The 11,308-nt window shown below is 38.4% G+C and overlaps 1 protein-coding gene across 1 annotated transcript in view; it reads right to left on the reverse strand.

The window, feature by feature from the left end:
• Positions 1-1,065: 1,065 nt before the first annotated feature.
• The window catches only part of LOC108765716 (uncharacterized), an 11,902-nt gene continuing 1,659 nt past the window's right edge, over positions 1,066-11,308 (reverse strand). Inside the window, exons 2-8 of the mRNA XM_018514561.1 lie at positions 4,926-6,187; positions 4,440-4,708; positions 3,933-4,346; positions 3,439-3,661; positions 3,060-3,367; positions 2,374-2,944; positions 1,066-1,546 (exon numbers count right to left, since the gene is read on the reverse strand). Of these exons, the coding sequence (XP_018370063.1) occupies positions 1,066-1,546; positions 2,374-2,944; positions 3,060-3,367; positions 3,439-3,661; positions 3,933-4,346; positions 4,440-4,708; positions 4,926-6,187 (3,528 nt within the window). The remainder of the gene's footprint in view (positions 1,547-2,373; positions 2,945-3,059; positions 3,368-3,438; positions 3,662-3,932; positions 4,347-4,439; positions 4,709-4,925; positions 6,188-11,308) is intronic.

Raw genomic sequence — 11,308 nt, forward strand, 5'->3', positions numbered from 1 at the left:
TAGTAATTCAAGATTGAATTATTTAAAGCAACGAAGATCCAGCTCCAACCGTAATAGGCCGTTACATTCTATTATTAATTGAGTTTCTCAAATATACGGTCATAAATATATTGTTCAATTTATTAATGTTCGTAAAGATTCTTTAAATAATGAATTAAAAAGGTATGTAGTCTATAAGATCAATTGTTGTGATTGCGATGCTTCCTATGTGGGATAAACAGGGAGAAAAACCAGACTTTCTGAACACCAAAAGCATATCCATATTCAAACATTCACTCATTCAGTGATTGCAGAGAATAGGTTGCAAAACGATCATGACTTTGGTTGGCAAAACATAGAGATTTTATATGTAGAGAATTATTATAACAAACGGTTAATATCGGAGATGATGCACATTAATCGACAGATTAATGGGCTAAATCTACAACATGATAAGGTTGGATTAAATCATGCGTACATTGAGATTCTCAATAAACTGTAAGGTTTGTTCGTAATATAATACATGTCATAAATTTTAGTTTGTTTATCTTCAAATTGACCGCTATGTTACTTGTTTAGCAATCATTTGGTCTGTTTTCTGTTCCTGCACTAGACTGCTCCAGAACTCTGTTTCTCGCTTCCGACAAATATCAAACGTATATCTATCTCTGTACGATATTTGTTCAATGGAATGATGCACGGATTATTTCCAACAAATATTCTTTATTTGATAACTCAGTAAACTTATAAAATGTACGACGGAACGCAGATCGACACGAGATCGGTGTCCATTACAAAAACTCAACCATTCTTTTCGAGGAAATTCGTAGTAGTAAAAATGGTCGCGACTTCTTCTTCCCTTTCTGCCTTTTACTAGATTCGACAGAAGGCGCTGAACTCTTAAACTAGGAGGGCGCGGGTTTCAAACTAAACTTACATCATAATAAATGATTCGCTATTAATAATAAAAGAATTACAACTGAAAATTAAATATTAAATATCCCGCCAGCATTGCAAGACGAAGGCTTGTAAGATCATTTACATATAATTGACGATAATCTAGGCAGTAATGATAAACAGTATAAATTATGTTTCAATTGGAAGAATACATATTTTGGGCAGACTGCACTGAAGAACTCCATTCGATGTTTTTACATCTATGACTCTTATTAATCCATCCTTTCCTGGATGTACGGCAACAACTCTTCCTAGACGCCAGTGCATTGGTGGTGTGTTTTCATTCCGCAACAATACCATCGTACCGATTTTTATATTCGCCTTTGATTCTTCGATCCATTTGTGCCGTTGTTGGAGTTGAGTTAGATATTCCCTCGACCACCTCTGCCAAAAATGCTGTCGCATCTGTGTTAGCAATTGGTGTCTGGTTAAACGATTGACTGGTTCATCGGACACATCTACTTCTGGCAACGAAGTCAAAGGCACGCCGATCAAAAAATGAGCTGGTGTTAATGCAGCTAAGTCAGTACCATCATCTGTCAATGGGCAGAGAGGTCGCGAATTGAGGCAAGCCTCTATCCGTGTCAGCAGCGTATATAATTCCTCATAACTAAGAGGTGTCGTTCCAATGATTTTTCTCAGATGAGTTTTTGCGGACTTAATAACGGCTTCCTAAAGTCCTCCCATGTGAGGCGAGTGTGGAGGGATGAAATTCCAGTTGATCGAATTTTCTACCAAAAAATCCGATATCTTCGCGTGATGGTCGGGATTTCGCAGGATTTCCCCAACTTCTCGCAGCTCGTTGTTCGCGCCAACGAAATTTTTTGCGTTATCCAAATAGATATTCGCACATTTACCTCTACGCGCTATAAATCTTTGCAATGCTCTGATGAAGGCCGGAATACTTAAATCTACTACTAACTCCAAATGTACAGCACGCGTAGTGAAACATACGAAGATACATATACATATATGCCTTATCAGTCTTATTTCGTGATATCTTTATAGTAAAAGGCCCGACATAATCGATTCCAGTGTTTAAAAACGGACGACTTGTCGTAATACGCGATGCCGGTAAATCATCCATCCGCTGGTGTAACATTGGAGGTTTAGCACGAAAACAAACGATGCACTTTCGTAGCACATCCTTTGCGGTGCCTCGAGCATGAAGTGGCCAAAAATGTACGCGTATTGCCGCCAATAATGCTTGAAGGCCCGCATGTAAATGCTTGTAATGTTCGTGTAGAATAATCAATCGAGTTAGTGAGTGTTTTGACGGCAAGATAATTGGATACTTCCGAGCGTAAGGAATGGGTGCGTTCGATAACCTACCGCCTACTCGCATTACGTTGTGATCGTCTAGGAATGGAACTAACGAGCGTAACTTACTTGTTTTACTTACTTGACCGCACGATTCTAAACTTCGTATATCGTTACCAAAATCGATACTGCGCTAACGATACTAAAATTATCATGGCATTCTCCAATTCTGCTACTGTTAACGGCCCTTTAGTCTTCGACTCAGGTTGCAACACGTTATGTTTGAATCGTAAGCAATATCCTATCACTCGTTTTAACTTTGTCAAGGATGAGAATCTCAAAAACAACTCGTCAATATCGTTTACTTGGCTATGGAAAACCTTTGAGGACTTTCGCTCCTCGAGAAGATCCTCACTAATAATAATGGTTTCCTTGGAAGGAGGCCAATCCTTTGACTTCAGCCAATCAGGGCCATTCCACCATAGACGACAGGCCCTCAAATTAGTTGAGTTCATTCCCCGTGATATAATATTAGCAGGATTTTCCTTTGAACTTACATGATTCCATCTTGCACGAACGGTTAATTGCTGGATCTCTGTGACTCTATTTGCAACGAATTGCACCCATCGTGATGGTTCACCCTTTATCCAGGCGAGCGCGATTGTGGAATCACTCCACAAGTATGTTGAATCAGGAGTTATGGTTAATGCTTGACTGACTTGTCGATATAATTCGGCTAACAATAGGGCTGCACATAATTCTAATCTTGGTAACGTTTTTCACTGGTGCAACCTTCGATTTTGCACACAAAAGATTAACCGTTGCTTCTCCATTATTTACAGTTTTGATGTAAATGTAACAACCATATGCGATTTCTGAGGCGTCGCAGAAACCGTGTACCTCCATAGTGTTATATTCCTTACTAAACGCATGTCGAGAAATTAACATTTCAGGAATATACTGTATTTGGTCTTGAAAATATGACCATTTCGAGTGTAATTCGATGGGAACTGGATCGTCCCAATCAACCTTGAGACGCCAAAGATCTTGAAGTAAAAGTTTTGACTGGACTGTTATTGGTCCGATCAGACCAAGCGGGTCGAAAATCTGCGAAATAATGGATAATATGGCTCTTTTTGTTAATTTTGATGACTGAGTCCTCGAATTGATCCTGTATTGTAAGGTATCCGAATTCGTATTCCATATAAGGCCTAAAGTGTTGACCTCCTTATCAAAGTTTACTGAATCTGTCGTTTCTTGCTCCTCAGCAGTGAGTATTGATTTTTCGTTCGAATTCCACTTATGTAACTCGAAACATCCACTGTGTAGAACGTTAGTGATATGATATCTTCCTTCAGAATCTTCAATTGACTTAGGTCATTTCCGCCGGTTATCAAGTCATCGACATAGAAATCCCGCTTAATTGTTTCACTGATTTTAGGCATGTTAGTTTGGCATTCCAAAGCTAATTGATATAAACATCTTATAGCAAGAAAAGGTGCGCTTGCTAATCCGTACGTAACAGTATTCAAGCGAAAAGTCTGGACTGTTCCAGAATGTTTCTTCCATAAAATTCGTTGTAAATCCCTTTGGTTGGATTGTAGCAAGATTTGCCGATACATCTTATGGATATCAGATGTAATAACGTATGTAATGCTGTCGAAAACGCAAAATAATATTGAATAAGGTGTTCTGAATGGTCGGTCCCACGAGCAATATATCGTTGAGCGATCTGCCTGAAGTCGTCTTGCAAGATGCATCGAAAACTACCCGTACTTTGGTAGTACTGCTTGTTGACTTAACGACTGCGTGATGTGGAAGATAATTCGCATGTTCATCTTTGTCTTCGGCTTCTCCTATTTCACTCATATGATTCAATTGCTCGTATTCCTGCATGAAACTGACGTATGCCTCCTTCAGCGTTGCATCCTTGTCAAGTTTTCTTTCTACGGATCGTAAACGTCTCTCCGCAATCTCTTGCGATTTTCCGAGTGAAGATATTGAACTCTTCAGTGGCAATTGCACGATGAATCTTCCATTTTGATCACGTTGATGGGTTGACACGAAATTGTCCTCGCATAGCTGCTCCTCTTTAGTATGAGGCTTTGATTTTGTAACTTCCTCCAATTGCCAAAAACGTTCGAGTTGTTCTTGGATTTATGAGTTTAACGATAAATAACTTTGTGAAGTGTTACATTGAGTCGAGGACCTGCAAGGCATGAATGCGCCACCAATAATCCAACCTAAACTCGTCTCTTGCAATACCGGTAAATTATTGCCTAAATCGATGCGCCTTTCCTGCAATAAATTATAAAACAGTGCAACACCGATTAACAAATCAATCTTGGCGGGAACATTGTACCTTGGATCCGCTAGTAAAATGTTTTTGGGAATCGTGAATTGACATATGTCGAATTTGTCTGGCGGTAGCGTACCAGTAATCGAATCTACTACGAAACAGGATAACTCTGTTCTATATTCGTTATACTTTGATTTCATAACGGTAGTGGCTCTGTCATTCACAAAAACGTTTGTTTGACCGATACCATTAATCAAATGGTTTGTTTTAAAAGTATTTAATTGCAATCGTTGACATAATTCCTTTGTCATAAAATGACTCTGAGACGCGGAATCAAGTAGGGCCCGACATTCTTGATAGTAACCGTTATGATCGCGTACAAGAACGATTGCTGTGGATAACAGAGACTGCACTACACCTTTATTGTTACAATGCGACGTTAGTGGCAGTAGTGCTAGTTCGCACCGCAGAATCGTCCTCGCCTTTCTTATTTTGAACTTCTCCTTGTTCAATATCGACTGATTTAGTCTGCGGATTATTATTGTCGAGATGTAACATTGTATTATGTCGACGCTTACACCGTTGGCAACTACCGAAAGTACATTCACGTTCAGGATGAGAACGTAAACAATTCAAATAAATTTTTAATCGTTTCGCTTCTCGTAATCTTTCGTGGCTCGATAATTTACGAAATGACGGACATGCATATAGCCAATGTGAGTTCTTACATAATGGACATTGCTTCTCCACGGGAGATTGCGCAGTTAAACTTACAGATTTTTTATGCGATTTTGTATTAGCTGAGGAAGTATCCTTTAATTGGTTAGGCAACAATGTTTCGAGAATTGAACAACGTTTATTTAGAAAGTCGATGAATTCCTTCATAGTTGGCAATTTCGAAAATTCTCTTTTAAATTCCCATTCTCGTTTTGTCTTAACATCGAGTTTAGGCGTGAGCAAATGAATTAACAATGTGTCCCAGGATTGAACCGGTTGTTCGAGCTTTGTTAATGCAATCATATTTTGTTGTATGTCGTCAATTAACTTTCTCAAGTTGGTGCAAGATTCCTTTGTGAGAACTGGCAATTCAAGGAGCGCTTGGATATGGTGATGTACTATTAATCTTTTATTTTCAAATCGCGACTTTAACAATGTCCACGCAGCATCATAATTTTCGTTCGACAAGCTTAACGATTGAAAACATTGCGCAGCACTACCTTTAACTGCTGACTGCAGATAATAAAACTTTTGAACTTTTGACAAACTTGTATTAGAATCAATAATAGCTTCAAATGTATCGCGAAACGTGATCCATTGATCGTACTCACCATTAAAAGTCGGCAATTTTAAATCAGGTAATTTTAACAATGAATTTATATGTGTTGTAGTATCGATAGTCGCCGACGCTGCTACTTCGGTTGACGTGCTCGGACTTAACCTAGTCGCAGTGTTTCTTCCTAAAAGTATCGTAGCGTAAAATGCATCATCGAATTTCGTACGTTCCTCTGTATCTACATCGGTCAACTCTTCAATTTGTGACTGAACTTTATCATACTCGGATAACAATTTCTCCGCACGTTCTAACCTTAATGATAATTCCTGAGCTTTGGACGTATCTATGTCAAGCTTTCCCAAAAATGTCTGGAACGTTGTAACCTTCGTTTTTATAATGGTACGTTTTTTCGTTAATTCCTGTACGGACATTGTAAATACGGATATTGTTACAAGGCAAACAATTAATATGTAAGTAAAGCACCCGAATTGGTCTTTCCACTCATATATCGTGCGTTATCTAAGGCAATAATACAGACGTATATTTGGAACGGACTTACAATTTTTGTCGTAATCGTCGTTGAATTTATAACAGCTTTTTGATTGTACACCGATGCCGCATCAGATCTCGCGATCCATGCAAAAGAATGCCGAAAGATCCGGCTCGAAGGACCAATTTGTACAATATTTGTTCAATGGAATGATGCACGGATTATTTCCAACAAATAATCTTTATTTGATAACTCAGTAAACTTATAAAAGTTACGACGGAACGCAGATCGACACGAGATCGGTGTCCATTACAAAAACTCAACCGTTCTTTTCGAGGAAATTCGTAGTAGTAAAAATGGTCGCGACTCCTTCTTCCCTTTCTGCCTTTTACTAGATCCGACAGAAGGCGCTGAACTCTTAAACTAGGAGGGCACGGGTTTCAAACTAAACTTACATCATAATAAATGATTCGCTATTAATAATAAAAGAATTACAACTGAAAATTAAATATTAAACAATCTCACTTTAAGTTCTAAAAGTGTACACTACAGTTTAGCCACAGAAAACAGATCAATTATTTAATCGACTGTCGAAATGACAAGACACATATTGTTCTCGCAGTTATTATTGTAAAACTCGACGATAATTTTTAACATACTAACGAGTTACAAAATGTTACATAAGAGAGATTTATTGTTCAGTGTAGAAGCGTCGACTGTGTGAGGTGAGGTGAGGTGATTATTAATTTTCAAATTATACATACGATAATTTAATCATTTATATAATTTTAGCTTGAGTTCTCATTGCCACTCAGGTTTCTAACTTTGTATGTGACTTACCTCACAACAGTCCACGGTTCAATTTTGAGAGGAAAAACGTTGGAGATATTATTTTGTGATGTAATACTCCAACCGTTGCGCTAGAGGGAAAGATTGCTGAGAAGATCAAACCATAAATGGAAACGTTTAAAATCAAGGTTTATACCATTTCTAATATTAAGAAGAATTGCGCTAATTAATAATCAGCGTTGACTCCAATTATCTATACTGTATGTTATATTTTTTTTTCTAAATTGTTTTAATTTAAGTAGTCTATAAAAACTTATTTTTTGTTAATTTATAACTTCTCATTGTTAATTTAGATTAATGTATGGCAACATAACAGTCAAATTCTAATTTTATAACAATAACGTAACAAATTATAAAACTTTTATATAACTTGTTACGCCCAGTGCAGTGGGTGAATCAGAAGGATAACCTTCCCGACGGGTTCGACGAGAAAAAGAGAGAGGGGTGAAGGGGGAAGACGCGTGTGGTGGAGCCTCGGGTCCTCGGCGCGACTTTGTCGCGTATGCTGCGTGGCTTTACTAATTCGCCTTCGTGGTTCTTTTAGGGGCTCTGGCAGAAGTGCGTCTTTCTTACAGGGTCACGAACAGTGATCTAAGGATGTCACCCTCGGTTCGAGACGAAGGTCCATCTTACAGTGTGGAGAACCAGGAAGGGAGCAATAACAAATAGACAACACGTTACTTGGAGATTTGTATTTTCACGTCTAGTTATTCCACGGACACGACTCGTGGCTTCCCGGCAACTTTTACAGGCCGGGTCGGGATTCTGACCGTAGGGCGCGATGTGTCCAGGGCGGGAAGCTGGGCGACGCGGCGCGGGATGCAGCTAACAGGTGCATGCGAGTCTTCCGTGATCTTCGGGGGAGGCAGCCATCCCGGCTTGGGAGCAGGCGGTTCCTCGCTGCGAGGCGCGCGATCGGCGGGGTAGATAACAATTATAGAAGGAGGAAAAAGACAGAATTTATGCTTCCGCGATATTATTAGGAGGGTCGGAGGGCGCGAGACCCCTATACGTAATAGGCACGGGAGAAGAGAAAAGAGAAAAAGGGGAGGGGCGGAACTAGGGATGGAATTTTGTGCCCAAATGGATCAAGCGCTGGACGGGATGATGTTCCGGAACGAAGGAAGGGCTGTAGGTGCGCCCTGAAATAAGGCGCCCTTTTTGGGTGCGAGAGGGATAGAGAAGGATGGCCCGTAGAGCGAGCGCCCTATCCCGAGGGGAGTATAGAAGGGACGCCCGTGAGGCAAGCGCCCTATCTAGAGAGAGAGGGGGGAGGGAGAGGGGGGAGGGGGAGGGGAAGAGAGACAGAGTGGGGAGAAATAGCCTGGGGCGGCCCTGCTACGAGAGCGCCCATGAGTGGAAAAAGAGAGGCGGAGGGCTTCCTTCGGAGAGCGCCCTGAGCCCTGTACGTTCTCGTGGTCAGATACGTGTCCGGACCCGATTGCGAAGGAGGCAGCGCATATGGGCAGCACGACGAGTTATCGCGATTAAAAGGAGAGGCCTTGATTTAATATCACCGATTTCACTAGAAAATAGTTTATTGTACGTCTCAATTGGAAACAATAATGAAATAAGTAAATTGAATTTCCTAAATATTAAGAAACATGTTTAAATGTCTGTGTGCCCAAACAATCACTAATTTTATGGAAGTTATATAAAAGAGATCAAAAGTCTCTGTGTGACTTACATTTATTTCACTACAGCGATGAATAACGCGAACAAAACAAAAGAAAGAAGAAAACTTTATCGAACGTGCTTTTCACGAACATGAATTTGACGTGCGGCTAAGAGATTCTTAGCTTCGAAGTTTTCAGTCGCGCGAGGAACAAACACAGCGAATTATTGAGCCACGAAAGTTGCAAATCGTAGTTTCACAGAGCACTGATTTTTAAACGTTATCACTGGCTTTCATTCATTTACACAAGAGACAATTTTACTTAAATACATGTCTGAAGGCTGAATTGCTTGAAGAATAATTTATAAGTATTCGCGTCCGGATATCAAAAGATTCTAAGTGTCGGTTCCTCGCGGGGCTTAGAAGCGCGTGACAAGCGAACGAAAATTTACAAGTTTCACGGCGCCCTGCTTACCGTGTATGCTTTTGGGGAATATAATATAGCGAAGCGTATTATTCAAAGCTTTTGATCAGAATGATCGACCTGCGGTCAGTGATGCACATTTGGTTCCCCGGCAACACGGAATCCAGCCCCACCACTTGTACCCCCACCAAGCAGACACTTACCGGCATCGAGTCGGTCGTCTTCGCCGCGAGAGCGAGCGAGACAGCGAGATGCAGCGCCTGTCCTTCTCGCTCTACCAGTAACTCGTAAACACAAGCGAGTATTAGAGCGAAAATGACGGTCGCTCTCTCTCACTGTCTCGCTTTCGCTACTAGTCGCTTGTTATAAGCGACCGAAAACCGAAAATGTACTTTCTCGGCCGCTCGGCGTATTCCTGTACAAGGTATCCCGATCTTTTTTGCCAATCACTTTTGTGTTGATAGAGTGGATTAAACTGAGTCGAAAAGTTCTCTACCATTTTGCAATTTTCGCAATAGTTAACAAGATATTAATTACTAAAAATTGCAAAATATTAGTGTTGAATAATTTTTTACTCAAATACTATCAACTTTACAGAAAAACTGCAAGAGACAAAAATTATTTATTTTCTTCTTACAAAGTTTTGAGAATTTTTTCAGAATTTTTTATCAAATTTTTAGTACTGCATTTTCTTATTTTTATCAACATGAGAAAATACGGTATTAAAAAATTCTGAAAAAATTCTGAAAAAATTCTCAGCACTTTATAGGAAGAAAATAAATAATTTTTGTCTCTTGCAGTTTTTCTGTAAAGTTGATAGTATTTGAGTAAAAAATTATTCAAGACCAATATTTTGCAATGTTTAGTAATTAATATCTTGATACTCAAAAATTTCCTGACTCTTACATACCACTGCTTAAATCATAATAATAAATAATCTTCATATTATGTTGTTTCTTTTGATCTTGGTCAGTTCCTACCGACGAGAATTCAGTGTCGTTTGTCTCTCCTTATAATACAGAGGTGATTTAGTTTCAGTAATTTACTACAACATTTTTATAACGACTAAAGAGGTTTAAAAAATTGGATACACACGCAACGCAGGTACTTTAATTAAATTCTAAAAATAAATTATAATCACAAATAATCGACTAATAATTAAAATTGTAACTACATTAAATATTCATTCATATTATATATAAAGAATACTGTTTCCTATTTTATTGATAGTTTCTGGAAAAATAGCGTTCAGTCTTTGTGAGATCGAAGAACTTTAACTCCTCTTTCCACAATGAACGATGGATAATTAAATCTTAAATTAATGTTACACGTCGTTTTGAATAAGTTACGATCAATATCACTTGACTTCAATTTGAAAATTGACAAGATGCGAATCTCACGAAATATAGGATGAAACATTTGAAAAACAAGAAAACAACGGCTTGTATAAATTTAAACTTGTATAATGATAACGATTCAAATTGTAACCACAAATTTTAATATCTTTTATGTATTTTAAATTGTAAAATAATTTTTATGGTAATATTGAAAAAGGTTTGATGTACAAACCGAAACGTATATGTTATTTTAAGTTCGAAATATACAGATTATGTTATAGTAATCTCTCGCAATTTCATTCTTGCGTACGTGGAAGAAGCTGTAATACATACAATCGTTTTGTAATTAATATCTTGTTAACTATTGCGAAAATTGCAAAATGGTAGAGGACTTTTCGACTCAGTTTAATTCGCTCTATCAACACAAAAGTGATTGGCAAAACAGGTCGGGATACCCTGTACAGGAATACGCCGAACGGCCGAGAAAGTATATTTTCGGTTTTCGGTCGCTTATAACAAGCGCCTACGATACTAGAGGAAGCGAGACAGCGAGAGAGAGCGGCCGTCATTTTCGCTCTAAGTACTAAAAATTGCAAAATATTGATATGGAATAATTTTTTACTCAAATACTATCAACTTTACAGAAAAACTGCAAGAGACAAAAATTATTTATTTTCTTCTCATAAAGTTTTTAGAATTTTTTCAGAATTTTTTTCAGAATTTTTTAATACCGTATTTTCTGATGTTGATAAAAATAAGAAAATGCAGTACTAAAAAGTTGATAAAAAATTCTGAAAAAATTCTCAAAACTTTATGAGAAAAAAA

This window comes from Trachymyrmex cornetzi, unplaced genomic scaffold, assembly GCF_001594075.2.
Source record: "Trachymyrmex cornetzi isolate Tcor2-1 unplaced genomic scaffold, Tcor1.1 scaffold511, whole genome shotgun sequence".
NCBI classification, from domain to species: Eukaryota; Metazoa; Arthropoda; class Insecta; order Hymenoptera; family Formicidae; genus Trachymyrmex; species Trachymyrmex cornetzi.